Consider the following 24,495-nt stretch of genomic DNA (forward strand, 5'->3'; position numbering starts at 1 on the left):
ACAGCTCTCACCGACTTCTCACTGGAGAAAGCGGGCCTTCCAATTACACAGGAAAAGTGCAGCAAAATGGGGAACATCTCCCTAATTAGCCCGGCCCTGCCAGCACACCATTCTGGTGCGGGTGTGAAATTTAAAGAAGAGGACGGTGGAGGGCTCTGAGGTGAATCCCAGGCCACCAGCTTTCCCGTCTGCTTTCAGACTCAGCGGGATGGTCCGATCACCCAGGTGCTAGGAAACCAGGTCCGAGGGACCCCTGGGTGCAGCCCCACGTTCTGTGGGAAGGCAGCCATGGGATCCTTCATGCCGTGCCGGCCCAGGTAGATCCACCTATCCACCTAGAACGCAGGGGCACAGTGACCAGGCCTCTGCCCCAGGCGTGTTGGTCTCAGGGCATCCTCAAGCTGTGAGCCCCCGGCTCAGCACTTGGAGAAGGTCTTTCCCAGAGCGCCTGCATTTATGGAGGTTCTGTGCACCTGCCCAGTTGCAAATGGACTGCACTTTCAAGGAGAAACAGCAATTTTGGCTGAGAGCAAGTTCATGGCTGCAAAGTCTGGCAAAGCATGAAGTCATAAATCAGTAAGTAGCTTCCGACCACGGCCATGAGGGGCCCTCGTTAGGGGCCGTGAGGTTCACGGGTCTGACTTCCAGGAGTGGCTGGATGCAGAGGAAACAGTCAATCCCTAATTAGAATACATTATCCATCCTGCTGACACTTCAGTGAAATGCCTGTCCCACTCTGGAGCGGCAGCTCTGCTCAGAGCAGGTTAATTGATATTCTGAAGCCTGCGCTCGCCGTACCCCCGCGGCTTGGTTCTGTTTTATCACACATCAAAAAGGCCGTATGCTCAGGGCACCCCATGCACCAGCGTGGAGCTGGAGGTCTGCACAGCTGCGAGGGGTACGGTATCACAGGAGGGACAAGCACTGAGCAGATGTCACAGATGAGAAGAAAGGAAAGGAAAGCAGCCGGCCGGCCTAGGGAACCTGGCGGGGCCCAGCAGAGCGCGGCCTGACGCGGCGCGGGCCGTGCAGCTCTCTGGGAACACTGGCCTTTCCTGCCCTCCTGACTATTATTAAAGCGCAATTAGCAATTTCCCTCAGTAAGACTCTGCCCTCTGGGTCCTCTGCCTGTTTGATGCATTGCCCCTCGTCTCCCCTCGTCTCCTCCCTCTCCTCCAAAAACCAGAGCGGGGCACTCCACTCAGTTTTCCCACATGCCCCTGATCCAGCTCCCAGCTCCAAAGGCAGGCTCGGGAGGCGTTCCCTGGGGCGCCAAGCTGATTCCTCGGTCCCAGGAAGGCCATCTGAGGCTGAAGACTTGGATTCAATAAATCAGATTCACTCAGCTCAAAGTCTGAGAGGGGGATGGAGTGAGTATCACAAGAGGCATCGTAGGCCCGCCACCGCCCTCCCTCTTTCCTAATGAAACATTACATGGTTTCCCAACATATGAAAGAGATTCTTATCTGCCAGAAAAGAAATGCATCTTATAAGACCAAGTTTGGGAGACTGCTGTGGTCTAGAGGCAGTCAGTGGGAACAATGAGACGACAGCTGACCCTCGGTATCAGTGGGGGATTGGTTCCAGGACCCCCATGATTCCACATTCCACAGATGCTCCAGGCCCCTCTAGGAGACAATGCAGTCAGCCCTCCGCATCTGCGGATTCCCAACCACAGATCGAAAATAGTGTTTTTATCCACAGTGGGTTGGTTGAATCCGCGGATGTGAAAGAAACCCAGGGATATGGAGGGCCGACTGTGTATTTACTGAAAAAATCCTCGTAGAAGTGGACCCGTGCTACTCAGGTGTCATATTTTGATGAACACGCAAAAGGTGACACCAGATTGCCCCAGTTCCTTTGGTTCATGCAAAAACATGAAAATCTCAGCCAGCCATATCATCTCAGAATGCCCTCCACGTTCAGCGCATCTAAAAGGTAACTGGCAAGAATTTTCATTTCAAAGTTCAACCTCAAACAATGCCTGCTGGTATTCCTGACCAGGTTTGCGTATATGAGTGTAGCAGGACCGTTACTCCTTACCTGGCTCCTACCTGCCAGCTCAGCCACCCACCCTTGGCTTACCCGGCCTTTTGTGTGCATAGCCCAATGACGTACATGCCCAGACAAGGCTGAAATGAGCAGGAGTGATTCTTCTAAATAACAAAACAATGTCGCATTCCACCCTCGCTAATCAGTGACACACGTGTGACATTTTTATCCAAACGTGCAGATCCAGGAGAATCTATACTCCTAGGTCTATAGGCTCAAAGCCAGTGATCCCCAAGGTGTTAAAGTTGGGTAACGCACAGATGTGAACGTATTCAGGGGGCTTTTTAGTAATTCCCAGATAGCTAAAAAGTATTTTAAAGTCAAATCCACATCCAATGTCTGCGGTGGCCCCTGAAGCCACTCTGAGGAGGTGGACAGCTTGAAGACCACATTGTTCTGTCCCCAAACAGACCAGCGCCACCCCAGCTCTGAGTCTGGAACGACTCTGGGATGACCCCTGCAGAGGTAACTCAGTGTGTGGATTCACAGTTCTCAGTTTCAGGCATGATGGACTCTGGTTCAAGGTGAAGGCGTGAATCCAACACTGTGTAGTGAACGGGTCCATTCCTCTCACACATTTCAGACCATGCCTGTGCTGTAGTCCCACCTCTTCAGAAACAAGACTAGCCCTTTAGGGCGTCAGATGATCGTGGGGTAAAAAGCGGGGACTTTGAAAACAGACTTTGCCTCTTCTGTCAGGGGGATGACCTTCAACCAGTCATGTCAGTCTCTCTGGACCATGTCCTCCTTGTCTGCGACGTGGGGACAATAAGAACCTACCCCACAGCTGCTGGGTAATGAAATGAGGGCTGTAAGCAAACAAATAAACAACAGCAGCACATGTGTAGTGCCCGGCAAGGAAGAAATGGCCAGCCAGCGTTCACCAGGGTTATCGTTGTGATTTGAGAAAGGTGAACGGTGTTCTTTTCCTCTACCTGCTTTCAAGAAGGAATCCTACTTAAGTTTGTAGAATTGACAGGAAGAACTCGTTTAAAAAGGCAGCCTCTTGGAAAGAAGAGGGACTGGCACTCCAGATATGAACAGAGGAGAGTTTTCTAATGGAAGACGACATGGGAAAACGTGTCTCCATTGAGTGGCTCTGATGGGGTCCAGCCAGGTGTCGCCTGTGACCTGCTCGTCCCTTTGCCACCACCGGCCAGGGCCCTCCTAGAGGAAACCACTGTCAGGAGCCCCGTGGGCAGTCGTCCGGGGTCCAGCACATGGGGAAATGACAATCGTGCTGTGACAGTGAGGGAAGCACTTCAGTAGGAAGACCTGGATCCCTTCACTCATTCACTCCCTCATCGATTCATTAATTCATTTGGCCATTCACCCACCACCCTGTGCGGTGCCCCGTCCTTCCATATTGGATAAGTCAGAAGCGTTGGGCTGGGCTTGGGGGCGTGTCCAGCAGTGAGCACCTGGGGAGTGAACGGTCACTGGTTACTTAGCTGCCTACCCCAAGTCTGGCTTACCCAGCTCTTCCCCAGCTGGCTGCTTGGCTCCGCAAAGCAGTGAACATCACTTAAAATGAAAGGGTTGGAGCGGGTGGCTTCTAAGTCGGGGAACCATAAGATTTATGGTCTAACACACATTCTGAGAGTGAACGGGCACATCTGAATAACTACGTGGGGAAAAGAGGCATGGACCAGGACGAGTGACTGCCCTGCCTCCGGGGGTTTGACAACATCACCATTTACTTTTGGTCACACGGCCTGATTCTCCTACTACAACTGTGCCAGCTCCTGAAATCATGAAAAGAAGGGGAAACCCCATGGGGTGACACAGGGAGGGGGGCTGACAAGTCACCCAGGTCTGATCAACAACGTCAGTGACTCTTCTCCTGGGGAATTCCCAAGTACGTGCTGAAAGTTCGGGGCTGGCTTCGAGTTGGGGTGCTGATGTGCGCACCAAGCTGCTAGCCTCATCCTCAAAGGCTGCGATGTCCCCAATCCACAGGCCCCAAACGCCTCCTCAGACCTCGCTCCTCGTTCTCCTGTCCAAATCCACTGATCCAGGCACAGCTCAAAACCAAGGCTGCCAGCCCTGGACTCCTCAACACCCCCTTGAGCTGGGGCTCTGCCCCCTTCGTCCTGGGACGCCCAGGCCTGTCCATCCGGGCCCTGGGGCGGGGAAAGTACTGGCTGTGGATGGTTGTGGCTGAGTCCAAGTCTTGGCTCTAACCCCGTAGCCCTGTCACCTTGAATTACCTAACCCCCAAGTTTCAGTGCCCTACAAAGTGGGGTCAGGGAGACCCACCTATGAGAAAATCACTGAACCTATCTCGTGAGCTCTTCAATAACAAGTGTGATGATAAGGTGCTCCTCAGGCATCACTTCCTTTCTCTGTCCTGAAAACAACTGGAGGGCAAGACCATTTGCATTTCCACAAGAAAAAAGGCTGATCCACAAGGGAGGACTGTACAAAGCTGTCATTTCAGGCCCCCAAAAGGTGGGCAATGACCTGGGCGGACCTGGGCCACACCTTCAGACCATCTCCTGCCCCCTGGTGCGGACACACACTGCTCACTTGCCCCACTGTCCCAGCTGTTGTGTCTGGGTCCCTTCCACTGGAAAACACTTCCACCCTATTCCCTCTCCCAGTCAGAACGACGTTTTCCCTCCAGCTCAGTTCCCTGGGGGGCCGGGACCACTTTCCAAGTCTCCCTAAACTCGTTCTCCAACTCCACTTCCAGACCAGACTCCTTACGCAGCTCCAGGAAAAATCCAACCTGACCAGTTGTTGAAAAGGGGAATGTGAAGTCTCTTAAGTCTGCAAGAGAATGAGAACTCATCAGTCTTAATACTGGTGAATTCCACATGTCTTAATAAATAAAAGCTATCCCAATAAAATACACATTTGCTCTTGGATTCTAACCAATACTCTTATTTATAATTAGTATTATATGTCGTTGGGTTATTTATATTAAAAACTGGGGTAATTAATATGTTATGGATTAGAGCTGAAAATCATCCACTTTACTATTCACAGTTCTATCAAATCCTATTGCCTGGTGGCACTGAGCCAGCCGGCGGCCGCTGGTCAGCTGTGGGACCATTTCCTTATCTGGACAATAGGAATACTGCTCACATTTGACAGAATTTAGTATGAGATGCGACGATGGACATGAAGGCCCCACAATGTGTGGGGGAGAGCAGGTGCGGGAGAGACGGGAGCCGCTCACTGCTTCTGCAGCCTTCTGGCACACTCCATACTTCTCACAGCTGACAGCCAACCGAGAAATCGACACTGGAGCGTAGGAATGGGGGTGAGGGCCTGCGGCCCCTCTGCTCCATCCCCCCAGGAGGGTTTCCAGCTCTCGGGAGCCAGGCCTCTGCTCCAGCCTCTGAGTCAGCACCCAATCTGCCGAGGGTGACGCAGTCGGTGGGTAGTTCTGAGTCCACTCCCGTTTCCACATCGCTGCACCTCTCGGGTACCCTCTGCTGCTCCAAAGTCCACTCACAGCTGCTCAGACATCAGACTCTGTCCTGCATTTCGGCCACCAATTTTTCCTCCTCGACTGCAGTGAGAGGGGCCATAGTACACACAGCACACGAGTCTGTCACCCATAGGCACACTGAGTGCTGCTACTCAGCACGCAGACAGGGGCCCACGCGTGCCATGAACAAGTCCTGTATCAAGGAACTGGCCAACCCACCAACCATGGCCTTGATGGCAGGGTCCCAGCAACACCCACACGGGAGGGAGTGATGAGGGTGCACCCACATGGCCCCTGCTCCAGCGTGCTGCGAGCCGTGGGTTTCCTGAGTGGGGGTCAGACCTCCCCTCTGAAGCTCTGCAACCCTAACTGCATTTGTATTAGAGGAACACACAGCCCCGGGCCTCAGCAGAGCTGTTGATCAATACAACCGCACTCCTCAGAGGATTCAAGTGACATCTATAAACCCGTGAGTGTCAAAAGAATGGCAAGAAAATCCTGTATTGCTCCTGTCAGTGGATGAAAGCTGGGTAATTAATGCCAGTCCAATGACACTGCAAGGAGAAATAAAACAAACAGCTGGTGGCTCCATGGACCGGAGTCGGGCTCCTGCACTCCGTGAGCACTTCCCCCGTAAAACCCGGACTGCGTGGTGGGCAGGGGACCATAAATCCGAGACCGAAACAGGGAGAAAAGAAAAGACAAAGACCCTAGAAAGCTGCCGAGTAAATTTTAAAGTCTGGTTCCATAGTCTAAAGTATGCTACCTCATCTCCTCCTGCGTCGTGACGTAACTGAGCGCCTCCGGGATAGTCAATGAGATTAAAGAGAAGTGAACCTGTGAACGCAGAGCACGAGTGTGCATTTTACGTGCAACACAGGAAGCCGCCGCCACTGTGAACTGGGGGTGAGTGTGACCCGCTTCCAGTGTGCGTCACAGACCTGCGTGACGAGGGACTGAGGGGTGTGGTTCAAGTTCAGCAGGGGGGTCCACATTCTGTCCTCAGCTCACGGAGGGCGGTTGTGTGGAGCCAGCCATCTTGAACTCGGGCTTTTCTTCTAGGCATCAAGTGTCTTCCCTTGGACCAGCAGTGGGTTTCTATGGGAGAAATGCAGCACCTTCCTGCTGCCGCACGGCCAGCTGCGTGCCCACAGAATCTGGCACTCTGTTTCCCCGTTCCCTGTGTCCCTAACATGGCCTAGAACGGTCCCTGGCGCACAGGAGGTGCCCACAGGTCTTAGGTGTCGAAGTCCCCATAGGACAGTGTGAGGATTCGGTGAGAAGGTGCCTCAGCGCCCCCGCGGCGCCTGGCACACGTGATGTGCTGAGAAACGCCAGCTCAGCATCGTCCGGTCGTCCCTTTCTCTCCGTGGACCAGTTCTGCTCCCCACCACCCGGCTGAGGGCTCCGCTCGGGCCTTGGTCTGTATCCTTCCCAAGCTTCACTATAACAAGGTCACAGGCCCGATGAGTTGTGGGAAAGCCACTCCTGTGTGACGTTTCCATCCCAGCTAACCGACCACGTGTCCCAGTGGACAGGTCCCGTCTTCCGCTCCTCTGGCTTTGGTGGGGCCATTAGGGAGACTTCCCGACCTGGTGCTGGGATGAGAGGAGATGGTGAGAACTGGTACTGAATGCAGACGGGGTGGCGCCCTTCCACAGGCCTCCGTCCGGGGCCCCAGAGGAGGATGCAGACACACGGCGGGTCTAGTTGTTTAGTCCAAGTGTGGCTTGCACTCATGTGGGGGCTCCGAGCATCGTGCTTTGGGAAGCAGAAGACGCTGCCACACACAGCGGGGATGCAGGAGGCTACGGGCCACCAGGTGAGCTCCAGGGAGCCAGCTGCTGCCACAGCCACACTAAGGGTCCCTGCCCAACAGCCCAGCTCAGCCTGCTAAGGGGGAGCCGCCTTCTGGGCCTGGGCTTCGTGCCTCGTCCTCTGCCACCCTCTAACCCCGTCCTAACCTCCAGAGCACGACCATCGGATCCCAAGTGGAAGCTCGCAGAATGAACGAAACACCAAGGGAAACGGACAGAGGCGGGGAGGCAGGCTGCAGCTGGCTCTGAAACGTCATGTTACACTACACGTAAAAGACTGCTAATCGTCCTCCTTCGGCTTGTGGGGGTGTCCCACAGCTCGCTGGAGCAATGATTCCAAACGCACACTGTGCAGCCCGCAGGCAGGTCACAGGCCGCCCCCAGAAGTGCCCAGGGCTGCCACACCCACCGTGAAGTGCGCAGAAGCTGTTTCTCCCGGCTCCTAAGAGACCCTAATTGCTTCACCTGCTCATCTCGCATGGGAAAAGTTAACCCTGCCCACGTGGACCTCGGGGCCGGCCCGGTGCTAAGCACTCGGCTTGTCCGATCTCCTTCAATCGGGACAGAGAGACAGTCTTACTTCAGAGGAGGCACTGCACGTCCCCAGAGCCACGTGGCCTGCCTGCAATTACAGGGGCTCCATGCGAGATGCATTGAGGCCTCCGCACCTCTCAAAACCGGTCCTTCCACCTTTTCCCAGCTGCGGCCGCCAGTACAGATATGTTGGCTCAGGCCTGCAGAGGGGACCCCGCCACCGCGGAGACCGTAAGTCACGTCCCTGCTGCCTGGAGGCCTCTGCCTGTGCACAGGTGATAACACTCCAACCGTCTGACGAGCCATCATAATCGGGCTGACATCATAATCGGGAGAAGCCTGTCCTTCTCCCCCATAGTAGAGGGGGGTGACCACCCATGGAAACATTTCTTCTCTTTCTCTTAGCCAGTATTTTCCTGCCCATGATATTCCAAGTGAATCTGGTTCTGGTGACATAAAAATGCCTTTGTCAAAGGGACTGGCATAAGATCACGGAGTCCTCAACTAAAGCCAGGCCTGGCGGCCAGGGAGCAGAGAAGCTCGCGGGGTGGCAGGTAAAATGCCTGCGGTCCTGGCCCACTGTCCTCTGATCGAGGCTGAGGCCCTTCCTCCATCTGGGCCTCGGTCTCCCCTTTCCTAAAAGGTTTTAGGCAGGCTGATTTCTAAAGACAGTGTTTTTTAAAAAATGGGTAAGACACCTTGGAATTCAGACAGACTCACTATTACAGTGCGCTTTCACTTAATATTTTAAAATCCAGTGTCCTGATGGTTGAGCCTTGTTAGTCAATGAAAGGAAGGAAGAGGGAAGACACAGGAAGTGTCGGCACAGGGCACCAAGATCACATCAGAAGACCAGTTGTCAAACACCTGAACCCTGGGTCTTGGGGTACAATGCCACCCTCAGGGTGCAGCAGTGAACTTGGTCAAGCTGTAGGCGGCGGAGGCCAAACGGAAACCTCGACAGCACTAGTAACGGGAAACAAGTTTAAGATGTGATGAGAACGGTCAGTAAACACATGTCCACAATTCACACAAAAGCAAGCCTGGGAGGGCAATAGCCTTTAAAAAGGTTCTCCCCAGGGAGGCCTGAGGGCAAACGCGCTCCTGCTGCTGAAAGCGCCATGAGGACGCTCAGATTGGCTTGCATAGTTGTGTTGGATTTGCAACACCGTCCCTTCCTTGGGTCAAGAGCAAGTTGGAATAGGATCTCATTGCCACGTTGGTGCAGCACTCGGGAATTATCCGACGGCATCCAACCATTCATTTCATAAATATTTCCTGAGCTGGAGTCAGTGCCAGGTACCATGTGAGAGTGCAGAATGGGACAGGTGGGGCCCTGCCCTCACAGAACTCCCATTCCTAATTATAAGTGTGGACGTGCGAAGGAGGAGGAAAGCAGGACGCTGGGAACTCATCTAACAGGAAACCCAGGCCAGGGGGCCTCCCTGAAGATGTGACTTTAACCTAAGACTGAGGAATGAGAAGCCGTGTCCAGCTACGGGGTGGGGGCAGCTCAGGCAGTGAAAAGAGCACGTGTGTCTGTCTTCTACGGCTGCGTAACAGATGAGCACAATCTCAGTGGCGTAAAACAACACACTTATGATCTCAGTTTCCGTGTGGCAGGACTGGGAGCCCGCCCCGCTCGGCCCTCTGCTCAGGGTCTCACGGGGTCAGCTGAGCTATGTCCTCCTCCGGGGGCCTGAGGCAGAACTGCTTCAAAGCCCCATGAGGCTGTGAGCAGGGTTCACGTCCATGCCGGTGTCTGCCTGACGGCTCTGGCTTCTAGCTGGCTGGAGGCTGCAGGCTGCCCTCAGGGCCCACAGGCTGCCCACGGGGGAAGTCTCCAACATGGCAGCTTACCTCTCAAGCCAGAACAGGGGGGCACTCTCTGGTCTGCTATGGCGGCGTCTTAGATCATGCAATGCCATCAGGGGGGTGATGCCTCACCACCTTTGCCCTATTCTGTTTGTCCTGCCCCCACCGAAGGGGAGGGGTTCATAAGGCCTGGACACCAGGAAGAGGGGAAACACTGGAAACCCTGTGGGGTCTGCCCACCGCAATGTACAAAGGCCCGGAGTGGGGCAGGTGCAGGCTAAGTTGGAGGCCCCCTGGTCCCCCCGCAGAGGGGCCAGAGGCACGGAGGAGAGAGGCAGAGGGCTGAAGCTTGGCCGCAGGCTGGCCCAGACCTGGGGGGCTTTGCACAGGGAGCCAAGAAGGATGGCAAGCCGGGAAGGTTCTCAGGGGTGGAGGGACACAGTAAGATCGACTCTAAAAAGCCCCATGTTTCTCTACGTGCAAAATGTTCTTTCCAGGGGGTGTCACCATGAGCTGCCTCCAGGGGAGGGAACCTGGTATCTGGGGGATAGGCGTGCAAGAGGGATTGGGTACCTTTTGAATTTGAGCCATGCGAATGTATTGCAGTCGAGAAATAAATTCATTCCGTTTTTTTAAAAGCGATCCCTCTGGCGGCAACATGAAGAAAGGACCAGGAAGCAGTGAGGGCAGCAACAGAGAGATGGAGTGGGTGCCATAGAAAGGGAAGGACACTCAGTAATTCAAAAACATGGAGAGCACACATGAAGATTTAGAATCTCTTCGGCATTGAGCCCTTCCCCAAATATCCCGAACTCGCTGCCTCATTTCTTAGCCTCCCTTTGCCCTAGAGGTGTGGTCTGAACAACAGGCACTCTCAGAATTCAAGAACTTGGCTGCCCCTAAGAAATGGGTCCCCAACACGCAGAGCCCTCCTCTTTTTCATACGTCCAACAGAAAGTGTTGATTTCTCTTCCTCTAATTGACGGTCACTTCAAAGACATTCTTCAAAGAGACTGTGTTACACCAAAACAGAAAAAAAAGGAGAAAACCCAGCATTAACTACAGGACCCCAATGGGTTCCGATTGCGTGGTTTTTCCCTGAACACTACCCCCTGCATTCTTTCTGTGCTCTCAATTACCAATTCTAGTCCCTGTGTAGCTGAATAATAATTACCATATAAATGAATATGCATGTGTGTCATTTTTCTCCCTAAAAGCAAGAAGGCCTGTTTACTTTGGATGAGGGTCTGTTTTGTTTCTGAACAACCAAAGCACATCATTAGGAGCTTCACCTCTACTCCTGAAATCCTGTCTCCACCGGGAAAAAATGGAAATGCTACTGGCTGCCCCTGGAGGCTCAGGAGACATTTTCAAATAAATTAAAGGAGAGATTTCTCTCCTGTCCAGGAAACAAGGGCTTGGACACGATCAGAATCAGAACTGGAAGGCCGGAAGGTGCTTCAATGCTCAGGTCGTATTACAGACAGCAGGAAGGGAGGCACTGCCCACCCCCCGAGGGACGCGCTGGGAAGACAAGCGTGGCCAAAAGCACAGCTCCGTGTGTGCCACTCGGTTCTGGGACTGACTGTGGGACCTTGAGCGAGACTCTGCGAGCCTTAGATTTTGCGTCCCTGAAACAGAAGTGACAACAGTCCGCCCCCATCGGGCTGTTGTACAGGTGAAATGAGATCATGGACGCCGCCCCTGGCCCTACATGCCCAATCAGTGTTCACCGTCAGCCGTGTAATGACCACGGCCTCTGTGGTGTGGTGGACAAAGGGCACACTCAGGGTCCCCCATCTTCGCTCATCAGTTTGGTAGCACCATCATCAAAATAGTAATAGTAATGAAAATTGATAGCATTATAAGTATCAATATAAGTGGTGTTCATTCAACCAATAGTATTAATTACAGTGCACGAAATGGTCATATAGTACAATGAAAGAATAATGTCACTTATAATTAATTGATAATACTAATAAGAAATGTGATTACTGTTTTGATATGGTGGTAGCAGTTGGCAAGGCCTTGCGATGCCGAGTCTCATACTTTGTCCACACTGCCAGTGAGAGTCTCATACTTTGTCCACACTGCCGGTGAGAGTCTCATACTTTGTCCACACTGCCGGTGAGAGGCTGTGTGGACCGAGCTTTTAGATAAGCCCAGGAATGGTTTACAGGAGTTAAATGCATGTTGGAGAGACTATGCGAGACTACCAAGGGGAAGTTCAGGATTCCATCAGCTTACTGTGAACAATTTGAGGTCAGAGGAAAACACGCTGCTCAAGTCAGATTCCGAAACCCACACGACACCTCATCTCCTCTCTCGTAAGTCCCACTCACGTGGCTGAGGACCACACAGAGCGAGCCTCTGAAAACTTCTTCTTGTTCACCAGAGCACTGGAAAGATGACCAGGTTATCTGTCCAGATTTGGGTCTCTCAATCCATTTTTAAGCAGAGGAGGGGGCGGGGAGTGAGAGAGAGAGATATTAAACACACACAAGTCCCAGCTCTGGGCAAGGAGTACACACACACTATCCTGTCACTTCACTGAAAGCAGCTATGTTATAAGGACAGAATGCACGGGGCAGCTGTTTGGAGACTCAGAAAAGTCTTCAGTAGCAGGTGACTCGGGGAAGAAGAGCAGAATTCAAACCAGCAGCAAACCAGTATCCCAAAACCTGGTCTTCAAGCAGCCTGCAGCCTGAGATAGGCAACAGGCAGGGCCAGGGGGAGCCTCTGTCTGGCTTGGGCAGTGGGAAAGGGGGCTCCAACAACCACGGAGTGGGGAAATCTCTGTGTGTGTGTCTTTTCTCTATTTCCTTACACTCCGGGCCCCAGCAACCCTGCTGCAGTGGCAGTGACAAAAGGAGCCTGAAACTCTAAGGAGACCACGGACCCTTTCTTTCCAGTCCCAACAGAATGAAACAAAGCCCCGTTAATTTTCCTCTTACTGTCCCCCTGTTCCTTGGCACTGGCTGCAGGTGTAGTCACAGGAAGCCTGTGGCAGAACGGAATAAATAACATCCCAGCTTTCTGGCCAGAAAGCAAAAGGAGGACCACTAGGGAACAAGAAGTAACCACGGGGAGGGGAGCTCAGGAAAGCAAGCAAATGAAGCTGGTTCTGGACTCAGGGCTCACCTCCAAGCTTTGCATGCATAGGTCTGACCCTCTACAGACTTCTGACACTGAGAAATAAACTACAGCATGGCCTCTGCCCAGGCCCCTGAGGGGCACACACAGCACTGAGCTGGAGAGCACTGCACAGCACCGCAAATCTTTGAAAACAGAAGTGGGACCAAAACCACCACCCAGAGAAGGTGGTTGACACCTGTGACCCGAGCCCAACTGAGTCAGCTGCCTACGAAGACAAACATATCAATATGCAACACATGACTCAGACAAGACCGAGCCTCAGCGGCATTTAAAATGTCCCAGACAGACAGGGATCCAAGATGGCAGAATAAACACTGCGCCTGCCGCCTTCCGTGAACACATTAAAATTACAACTAAATTATAGAACATTACACCTGGAGGACCATCTGAAGACTGGCTGAACAGAAGCTTTGTAACCAAAAATATAAAGGAGAAGCCACGGAGAGACTGGTAGGAGGGGCGGAGACGCAGAACGGGCCCCAAACCTCCATGTAGTGGTTGAGAACCAGGAGGGACACCTCAGCCGCACAAGTTCCCCCCGAGAAGCGAGGGACTCCACCCCCCACAAGGCTTCCCAGCCCAGAGCACTGGTGCCAGGAAGAGGAGCCCCCACAACACCTGTCTGTGAAAAGCAATGGGGAGTCCGACCTCCAGGTGGGATGGAAAGCTGCGGAAAATGCAGGCGTCCTCTTAACCGGCCCACACACGGACTCACTCACTCGCAGGCACTCACCTTGAGCTCCAGCGCAGGGACGGTCACTCAGGGGACCTCGGAGACATACGGGGGCCAGAAGGAGGTATGTGCTACCAAGTGAGGGCTGGAGGACAGTCGGCATTTTCCCTGTGAGGGGTCCTCCTCCCGAGCAGCCAGCAGGCGGGCGCCATCTTTCCTGTGTTGAGCCCGCCCCCTACGCTTACGCTTACGACCAAATCTGAATCTGATTGGCCGGGGGAGCTCCACAGCTCTGCTCTGCTGACTCAGCTGGGACCCCGCCGCAGCCAACTTGCGCACAGCTGGAGGCACTTTCTCCCCGAGCAGCCAGCCCCTTCCACACTGCACTCTTTCTTGGAAAACTATCAGAGTCCATGGGTCCCAGGGTGGCAGTGACTGGCCTCGGTGTGCTCTGAGACTTTTGCCGAGTAGCTCCAGGCTCAGCACTGGGGCCAAACCAGAGTCTACATTAACCTGGTGACCACAACTGTTCCCCCTCTAGCGACTCGTTGAGACCCTGCCTCACCAACCTTCTTACCATAGGAGGCTTTATCAGGGGCTAAACCTTAAGGGAGCTGGCAGGTGGCAGCAGGCCTCTGGGAGTCCTGGCATTTTGTGGAATTACCCCAGGCCTAGTACTGGTGGCAGCCGTCCTCAGTTTGCAGTATGGTCTGTCCCACATGCCTCCAGGGTTAGTACAGGAAACGAACAACACGGATCGCTTTGTAGCTCCTACTAGGAAGTCCCCAGCTGGTCATAGGCAGTGGGTGACCTGGGCCTGCACTGGAGCAGAGGAGCCCCAGAACCAACATACTTGGAGGTTGGCTTCAGACCACAGCAGAACACCACCCAATTAGCCCCACGAGTGGCACACACAAAAAGTGGTCTCAACAGGCACGAGAATCCCACCCAGTAGGGTAAGCCCTCTGCATAGCAGCCCATAAGCAGTGGCTGTGGCCAAACCCCACAGCCAGTCAGCCTGAGGGTTAATCCCACTTACTGACGTGCCAATAGCAATCAAGGCTCAATTATAACAGGAGGGCACACACCACCCACACAAGGGACACTCCTGGAACACCTGGAGCAGGTGGCCAGGGAGCCCTATTACATAAGGTCACCCGGCCAAGACTGGGAGACATAGCCGATCTACCTAATACATAGAAACAAACAGAGAGACAGCCAAAATGAGGAAACAAAGAAATACATCCCAAATGACAGAACAGGAGAAAACTCCAGAAACAGAGCTAAACAAAGTGGAGGCAAGCAACCTACCAGAAACAGAGTTCAAAACCATGGTTATAAGGATGCTCAAGGAACTTAGTGAGAACTTCAACAAACAGATACCAAGCATTAAAAAGGACACAGAATTCATAAAAAAGGATCAGTCAGAAGTGAAGAATACAATAACTGAAATGAAGAATGCACTAGAAGGAATCACCAACAGACTAAATGAAGCAGAGAATCGAATCAGCAATTTGGAAGACAAGGTAGTAGAAAATATCCAATCAGAACAGCAAAAAGGAAAATGAATTTTAAAAACTAGCATGGTTTAAGAGACCTCTGGGACAACATCAAGCATAACAACATTTGCATCACATACGTACTAGAAGGAGAAGAGAAACGATGGAGAAAGCAAACGATTGAGAACCTATTTGAAGAAATAATGACTGAAAAATTTCCCAACCTGGCAAAGGAAATAGACATAAAAGTCCAGGAAGCACAGAGAGTCCCAAATAAAATGAACCAAACAAGCCCACACCAAGACACATTATAATTAGAATTGCAAAGGTTAAATACAAAGAGAGACTCTTAAAAGCAGCAAGAGAGAGGAAAAGCAGTAGCAAGAAAGTTACTAGTTAGTAACTACAAGGGAGCCCCCATAAGACTGTCAGCTGATTTCTCAACAAAAACTTTGCAGGCCAGAAAGGATTGGCACAAAATATTCAACGTGATGAAAAGCAAAGACCGACAACCAAGACTACTCTACCCAGCAAGGCTATCATTTAGAATCCAAGCATAGATAAAGAGCTTCGCAGACAAGAAAAAGCTAAAGGAGTTCATCCTCACCAAACCAGTATTATAAGGAATGTTAGAGCGTCTTCTTTAAGACAGGGAGAAAAAAAATAATCAAAATTATGAAATAAGAAAATGGCAATAGCTACATATCTATCAATAATTACTTTCAATGTAAATGGATTAAATGCTCCAATCAAAAGACATAGGAGGGATGAATGTGTAAGAAAACAAAACCCTTACATATGCTGCCTACAAGACAATCACTTCATGTTGAAGACATATACAGATGGAAAGTAGAGATGGAAAAAAATATTTCATGAAGAAAAAAAGCTGTGATAGTAATATTTATACCAGACAAGATAGACTTTAAAACAAAGGCTATAACAAGAGACAAAGAAAGCCCCAGTATTCCCACTTCTGAGTATCTGTCTGAAGAAATCCAAAGGCTACTTCAAGGGGACATGTGCCTCCATATGTTCATTGCAGCACTGTTTACAATGGCCAAGATGTGGAGGGAGCCTGGGTGTCCATGGGTGGAAAAATGGATAAAGAGGAGGTGGGACACATATACAATGGAATATTGCTCGGCCATGGAAGGGAATGGGTTTTTGCCACCTGCAATGGCATGGATGGACCTGAAGGCTATTGTGCTGAGTGGACTGTCAGATAGAGAAAGACAGATGCAATGTGATTTTGGTTATTATATGTGGAATCTAAGGAACAAAATAAACAAAACAGAAACAAACTCATAGGTACAGAGAACATACTGATGGTTGCCAGATGGGAGGGGGTTGGGAGTGAGTGAAAAACCGGAAGAGATTAAGAAGTACAAACTGGTTATTACACAGGAATCAGGATATAGCATAAGGAATATAGTCGATAATACTGCAGTAACTATGTATGGTGTCAGATGGGGACTAGATTTGTTGGGGTGATAGATGGGAGGCTGTTGGGGGGCAGAGTGAAAGGTGAAGGGACTAAAAAATACCAATTGGTAGTTAGTTACAAAATAGTCATGGGGTGGAAAGCACAAGAAATAGTCAATAATATGGTAATAACTATGTATAGTGCCAGGTGGGTAGTATATTAGTCAGGAGGATCACTTCTTAAATTATATAAATGTCTAACCACTATGCTGCACACCTGAAATTAATATAAAATAATATTGAATGTCAACTGTAATGGGTACATTTAAAAGGGGGGGAAGCAGAAGGGGAATAAGAGGTCCAAATTTCCAGGTATAAAACCAATAAGTCATGGAGATATCATGTACAGCACGGGGAATATGGTCAATAATATTGTGATAATGTGGTACAGTGTCAGATGGTCGCTGGACTTACCATGGTGATCACTTCTTTAGGTAGATAAATGTTGAGTAACTATGGTGCATACTTGAAACTAGTATAATATTGTATGTTCGCTATATTTTCATTAAAATCTAAATAAATAAATAAATAAGTAAATAAATAAATAAATAAATAATGTCCAGGATACAAAATTACTCAGCACAAGGAGAAACAGGGAAATCTCAGCCCACCTGGGAGAAGATATGAGACATCACCACCGACGACATGACTCAGGTATTGGAATAATCGGACCAGCCTCTGAAGCAGCTGTTATTAAACAATGATAACAAATCTCCAACGAGTACAGGTGACCCTTGAACAATGAGGAGGGTTAGGGGTACCAAGCTCCCCCACAGCTGAAATCCATGTATAGTTTACAGTTGGGGTCTGCACACCCCGATTCCCAACAATGAAACTGACCCTTGAACAACAAGGGTTTGAACTGCGTGGGTCAATTGGAAAATATCCACATGCAAGTGGAGCTGCACAGCTCAAACCTGTGTTGTTCAAGGGTCAGCTGTAAATGGATGGGCAAATGGAAAGCCTCAGCAAAGAAATAGTAGAAAGAAGAACTGAATGGAATTTTTAGAACTGAGAAATGCAATAATCAAATTTTAAAACTCACTGGATGGGCTCAGTAGTAGAATGGAGATGGGAGAGGAAAGATTCAATAAGTCTTTATTGACTTATTAAATAAGACGATAAGAGAGTTCAAACAAATTATCAAATTATCAACACAGGGAAAAAAGAAAAGAACTTCAGGGACCCATGGGGAAATACCAAAAGGTCTGATATTCATGTCATTGGTGTCTGAGAGGGAGAGAACAAGAAAGGTACAGAAAATTATTTGAAGAAATAATGGCTGAAAACTTCCCAAGTTTGGAGAAAACCATTAACTTATAAATTCAAGGAGCTCAGCAAACCCCAAAAAGAATAAATCCAAAGAAATTCATGCCAAGACATTTATCATAATTTAATTGCTGAAAATTGAAAGCAAATAAAATCTTGAAAGTAGCAAGAGAAAAATGATGCATTACTTACAAGGGTTTGAGTGACTGGATTTTCCATCAGAAATCATACGGGTCAAAAGTAAGTGAAACATTTGTAATGTGCCAAAAGAAAACATTTTCAATCTAGAATTCTAAATCCAACAAAAAATATCCCGCAGGAATGAAAGCAAAATAAAGACATTCTCCGCTGAAGGGCAATCAAGAGAATTCATCACTTGCATACCTGCTCTAAAAGAATTGCTGGCCAGGTGGCTCAGGTGGTTAGAGCGCGAGCTCTGAACAACAGTGTTGCCGGTTCGATTCCCACATGGGCCAGTGAGCTGCGACCTCCACAACTAGAGTGAAGGACAATGAGTTGGAGCTGATAGGCCCTGGAGAAACACACTGTCCCCCAAAATTCCCCAATAAAAAAATTTAAAAAGACCTTTAAAAAAATAAAATAAAAAATTGCTTTATTTAAAAAAAACAATAGCTAAAACAAGTTTTTCAGGCAGAAAGAGGCATTTGGATCATCAGGAATGAAGGGATAGCAACAGAATGGTAAATACCCAGGTAAACATAATAGACTCTTCACCTCTGGAGTTCTTTAAAATATAATTAATGACTGAAAGCAAAAATTGTTAACATTGCCTGATGGGGTTTTCAATGTATATAGATGTATACGTAAGACAATCACAACATGAAGGGGAGAGGAAAGGGACCTAATATTGCACATTCTGCTTGAAGTGGTAAAACACTGACTCTAAATAGACTGTGAAAACGTAAGCCTGTACATTGTAATTGCTAGATCATCCACTAAAAAATAAAAATAAAAGTATACAAAGAGATATAACAAAAAAACAAGCACTAAATTAAAATGGAGTACTAAAAAAAGTTCCAATAACTGATAAATTGGACTTCATTAAAACGAAAACCATCTGCTCTGTACAAGACACTCGTATGAGAACGATGAGATCACCTGCGGACTGGGCGGGGGGAGACTGGGCCTCAGTTTTCTCATCTTTAAAATGGGGAAGTAATGGTGTTGACCAAATAGGGTTCCTCAGGAGCCGGTGGGGGAAAAGCACTCACGCAGCATCCATCGGTGCACAGCAGTCAGTCACTGTGCCTGCTGTCCCTCTTTTGCCACTCCACATCCTCCCACTATCTCCACTCTTCTTTGGGATTCCAGTCACCAATTCCAGTGTGTGTGTGGCGGATGGTTCCTACACCACCAGCAAGCAATTCTAGGACATCACCTGGTGTCTTTCCTGCAACTCAACTCATTTCTGACATTATCTACCGAGAGATAGCATCAGATTCCACAGGTTGAGGGCTCGGTCTTACTTCAGATACCAGTCACAAGTCCAGATTGTCACCTGTGCTTCTGACCAACTGGCTATAAACCAGAGGTTCCCAGGACTCCCTCCTCGGGCTCAATTAATGTGCTAAAGCAGCTCACAGAACTCAGAGAAACACTGTACTTACTAGATCATGGGTTTGCTATAAAACGATATAATTCAGGAACAGCCAGGCGGAAGTGATGCACAGGGCATTGCCCTCTGGGTGCCACTCTCCCAGCATCCCCACATGTTCACCAACTTGGAACCTCTCCAAACCCAGTCCTATTGGGTTTTTATGGAGGCTTCACTACACCAGCATGGTTGATTAAATCATTGGCCATTGGCAATTGATTCAACCTCCAAAGGGGGCACTGGCCAATCAGAGGATGGAAGGAGAGTTTGGGGCACCCCATTCTCCTTCTGCCCCTCCAGGTCCAGGGTTGTCCAGCTCCGACACTATGGGTCTCAGGCCACTTCACCAGCACTGGTTGGTTGCCTTATCTACAAGCTACCCCCATTCCATAGCTGTCCTTTTGTTAAACGCTCTCCTGTGACCCCTTGGGACGGGCCGCTCTTCTCCTACAGGTGCCTCAGTGGACACCCCAGATTCCACCAGGTTCCATCCAAGGTGAAATCCACAGCCACAGGCTGACCTTCACTGAGTTCCGACTTGTCTGTTTTACCCTCCTTTGAAGGCCCTTGGTCATCTCCACTCTAGGACATGGACACATGCCCATAACCCTCCTTTACCTGGTCACCCAGCCCCCATCTCCGCGGGAGCCACGCTGGCTCCACGCAGGCTCTCTTACCCGCTTGACACAGTCCTCCTCACGAAGGCGCTCCTGAATCAGCTTGACGAGCAGCGTGCTGGGCACTGACTACGGGAAAGAGGACACACGGTGAGGGCCTGAACCTGCCTGCTGAGCTGGCAGGACACAGCTGGCAGCCCTGGGACTCGGCAGAGACCTGAGGACCCAGCCATGTGGACACCAAGCTTCTGCAGGTGCCTGGCCAATGCCCCATGGCTTCTGCAAAGCCCAGGCCCACCTGCGGCCCCGCCCTCTTCCGGGGTCCCCTGCCCCCCCTTCCCTCTCGCTCTTGCTTACCGGTGCCCCCACCCAGATGCTCTCCCCCTGCCCCACCCGACAGCCTCCAGGCTCCCTCCAAGCCTCCACCCTGAGCACTGCTGCCCCTCCTCAGGCTGGCTTGGCATATGAAGGTGGGATGAAGGACATCCTTGGGGAACACGGCATCCCTGTACCCAGCTCCCAGGAGAGGGCCAGGAGCGAGGTAGGACGAAGGCTGGAGGTCTCTGGTCTCAGGAGGAGGACGGGCCGAGTGGGGAAAGACAGATCCCAGGGAGACCCTTGGGGGCCACTGTGTCAGCCAGGGACTCAGACGACCATGGTTTGGGCCCTGGCCACCCTGAGTGACCCTGGACAAGTGCCTTCAATGCTCTGAGCCTCGGTTTCCTCACTCGTACATGAGATGAAGACAATGAGCTTCCGAAGATTAAATGAGATGATACATGTGAGGAGCTTGGACGTGCCTGGTCCCCAAGGACTCAGTGCTGTGGCATTTATCGCCCCGAGGACCCTTACTGTACCCCACACGCTCCTTCCATGCTGGGGGTCTGGACGCAGCAGCAGCTCTGCCAGGGGGCCGTGGACGCCTGGTGGGCATTGACTCCCCTTGTAGTACACAATCAGGGGCCAAAAATCTCTCCCCACTCCCACTCACATCCCCGATAAAGGCTGTGGGAGGTCGAATACATTCCAAACACTAAGTCCCATTGCTGAGGGTAGGGGATTCATGGAACAGCCTTTCTTACTCGTGGCTACAGAATGACTGCTGCAGCTCCAGCCAGCTCGGTGACCTCGGGCTAGTCTTGACCTCTCCAGGCCTCACACAACTTGCCAGAAGAAATGAGCAACAGTGCCGTAATTTTTGCTTTTATTTTCTGCCCAGCATCCATACACCCCACCTCCAGTAACACAGACCCCAAAGTCCCTTTGAGGAGGCGGCCCTCTTGACCTTCCACTGATATAATTTCAGTGGGGTCAAACCCACCCTCAGACCCAGAAGAGGGCTCTGATTGGTGCAAGCTGATCAGCATATCTCACTCCTAGCCACTGAGATTGCTTCAGAGGCTGTCCATGACCCAATGCCAGCCAGTGAGAGGCAGGTTCAGGACATGGGTGCAATCCTCAGGGACAGGAAGCCTTGCTTTGCACTGGATCCGAAGCTGAGAGGATGTAAGAGCTGGAGCTGCAGCAGCCCCTGTGCAGGCATGAGGGGAGAGTGAGAGAATGAAGCCAGAATAAAGGGGGAGAGAGAAACCTGCTCTCTCAACCCCAGAATGGCCTTTCAGGGATATGCAATTAGAAGAGGAAGACAGCAGACAATGAGAGGATGAGGAAGGGGAGCCTCTGATGGGAACCAGACTTGAAAGTTATGGGGCTACAATGGCTTCTACTAAGTGCACAGCAAAAGTCAAGAGCAAGAGTGAGCAAGAGAGAATGAATGAATGAATGAATGAATGAATGAATGAATGAATGACACGTAGAGAAAAGAGGCCAGAGAGACAAGAAGGAGGCATCTCCTAAGACACCTGTGTCCTTCCACCTGTCCTGTCCCCCACCTTGCTAATTTCTTGCTTAAGCCAGGTGTTCTCAACTTGAACGTGCACCGTGAAAGAACTTGTTAGAACACAGATCACTGTCCCCATCCCAGAGTTTCTGATTCAGCAGGTCTGGGGTGGAGCTGAGAATCTGCATTTCTAACAAGTTTTCAGGTGAGGCTGCTGGTCCAGGAGAACCCCTGCCTTAGCAAACTCAAGCACTCAAGGGCCCTACCTCACGGAGGGAAGTGGCTGGAGGGAGGGTGTCTCTCTGCCCGTGCCCATGTCCTCCCAGTGATCCCAGCAAACTTTCCCAGGCTGGCAAGGGAAGGGGTTGGGCAGCCCTGCCCCCACCCTCCTCTCCCCCTGCTAGCCCTTCCTGACCCCTGGTGACCCTCTCAACTTCAGGCAGAGCCAGTTTCTACCCTGAGGCCAGTTTCTCCAGATTCGTTTCCCTTCCTATTCAAGACCTATTCAAGAGACAGCATCCAAACAGGTACTAGAACCCCGGAGACTGGGTTGAGGGGGAGACTGGGTTGCGGGGGAGACTGGGAAGGGGTGCAAGCCAGTCAGAAAACAAGGGTTTCGGTAGATACGGCACAGCGCCCCCTGCGGTCTGCACAGTGGGGGACAGGTCGGTGACTTTGAGCTCTACCCCTCCTGGGTGCCCCCTGCCACGGTGCTGTCCTGATGCCAGCTTTGATGTGTCATGTCTGGGGGGTGGGGGGCGAGGCTTCTCAGAGCCCTGCCAAGCTGTCTGTGCAGGAATCTGGCTTCCTCCTTCCCGAGCTCTGCCATGCTCTCCCACACCAGCCCCAAAGCCTAGCTTCTTGGGGAGAACCAGGGACAAACTGACGGAGCCGAGTGAAGCCCTTGCTCGTTACAGAGAAGGCCCAGCCCAGGCCCTGGCCCCTCATCTCCGGGTGAGGGGCTCGGTGACAATGGAACCCCCAGCCTGCTTCCTTGCTGTCAAGGGCAGAATCAGCTGTGTTGGCTCCAATATGGGCCTTTCTTCTCCGGCCAGCTCCCAGTGCTTGGGGCCTGGGGCAGAACCCTGAGGTGCTAACCTCGGAGTTCAGTTCAGAGGCTGAAGTTCAGAGGCATCCCGGGGAGCAGGTTCAGACCCTGGCTCTGCCACCTGGGGCGCCTCATTTAACTTCTCCAAGACTGGCTTCCTCACCTGGATGACACGAGCCCGTGTGGTCCCATCCACAGGCCCCACTGTCAGGGCCCCTAATGTCCCTGAGTCACCTTTGGGCGACGTTCGCTCAGGAGCCATAGGCATTTTGATCTGCAGTATGAGCTTCCATCCAGAGCAGAGTCTGAGGGGAACTGTTGCGACTCCTGGTCTACGAATCCCACCCCTTCCCCCCAAAGGGGCTCCTGGTGGGGAAGGAAGCCCAGCTCTAGGACTTGAGCTCAGGTCAGAACAGATCAGAGAATCCTTTCAAGACAGCTCTCACTTCAAAGTCTCTGCTGCTTCTCAGGGTTGTCAGGGAGGGTATACATGGGAGGAACTCTCCAGGTTCCGAAAGGCAGCAGGTGGCAGGAGACCAGAGGAGGGAGAGGAGACAAGACTTTGAAGGGAGCGCAGAGACCCCCGTACCCTCACCCCCACCCACCCCTGGCACCCAACAGGCCCGCAGAGGGAGGTGGCCTGGAAGGGAGGCCCTAAGGTGGGAACAGCCACTTTACAAGGAGCTTGAGTCTCTGGTCCTCGGGTTTCTCTGTCACCATCCTGAACTGTAATTACCTCCACTACCCCAAACCTTCCAAAAAGGCCTGTCCCACACCACTGCCTTGAGTGGCTGACGGGAAACACCAAGCATGTAGATCTTTACAATAGTTTAGGGTAAACAGTCAAAAACAAAAAAAGCTCTTTCCAATCCCTGGTCACCTGGACCCCCAGCATGCTCAGGCATATTCCTGCCCACATGGGTTTGTGGCCCTCTGCCTTATTCTGGAACCTTCCACTCACAAGCATCAGTTATGCCTTTAGGAGGCTCTGCTTAGCGTGACCATGGTTATGGCTATACGGAGCCCCTAAATCCTGTCGCCTGTACACTTTTCCCAGCCCAGAGCCAGTCTGGGACCCAGGAGCTGCTTGGGGAACACCTCCTGAGAAACGAATCAAGCCACCGGCGGCCTGAGGCTTCCTGGCCCCATACCCTGGCTTGTGCTCAGTTTTATGGCGCCCTCAGTCTCCCCACTGGCCAGAAGTTCCCAGGGGCAAGGAGAAGGCACTCGTCTCTGGCTCTCCCCTGGCACTGCCGGAGAGCACTTGGCGAACAGCAGGTGACTAGGAAGCATTTCAGAAACCATTTGGAAATGCCAGAAGCAAAGGCGTCTTGGTTAACAGCAGCCACCTAAGACGATTCTGCATAGGTGAGCGGAGCCAGGATTAACAGGAGAAAATTAGGCATCTGAAGGTGCTACTGCTACTTGCAAAGAACTGTAAGGGGTCCAAATTAGCGGATGATTTAAAGACGACACTTAATGAGGGGACTGCCTGGCGGGCGGCCATCTGCGGCAAGGCCACGCGCAGCGGCCCAACTTGCACCCATTTGTGTTCTTCTGAACCTTTCACTCCTTCATCAGTCCTGACGTCCTCACCTTTCATCTTCCCTCCCGCTCGCCCCCCCACCCCCCGTGCTTC

General features: G+C 51.4%; 1 protein-coding gene across 11 annotated transcripts in view; it reads right to left on the bottom strand.

The window, feature by feature from the left end:
• Positions 1 to 24,495, bottom strand: part of AK8 (adenylate kinase 8) — a 114,010-nt gene that overhangs the window by 75,852 nt on the left and 13,663 nt on the right. For 9 of the 11 annotated variants that reach the window (XM_081067563.1, XM_081067559.1, XM_081067565.1 and 6 more), the window contains one exon: positions 20,029 to 20,097. The exons of the other annotated variants lie outside the window; for them this stretch is intronic. In XM_081067563.1, the coding sequence (XP_080923689.1) occupies positions 20,029 to 20,097 (69 nt within the window). The remainder of the gene's footprint in view (positions 1 to 20,028; positions 20,098 to 24,495) is intronic. 11 annotated transcript variants of the gene reach the window in all.

Source organism: Rhinolophus hipposideros (genome assembly GCF_964194185.1).
Source record: "Rhinolophus hipposideros genome assembly, chromosome: 11".
Taxonomy (NCBI): Eukaryota; Metazoa; Chordata; class Mammalia; order Chiroptera; family Rhinolophidae; genus Rhinolophus; species Rhinolophus hipposideros.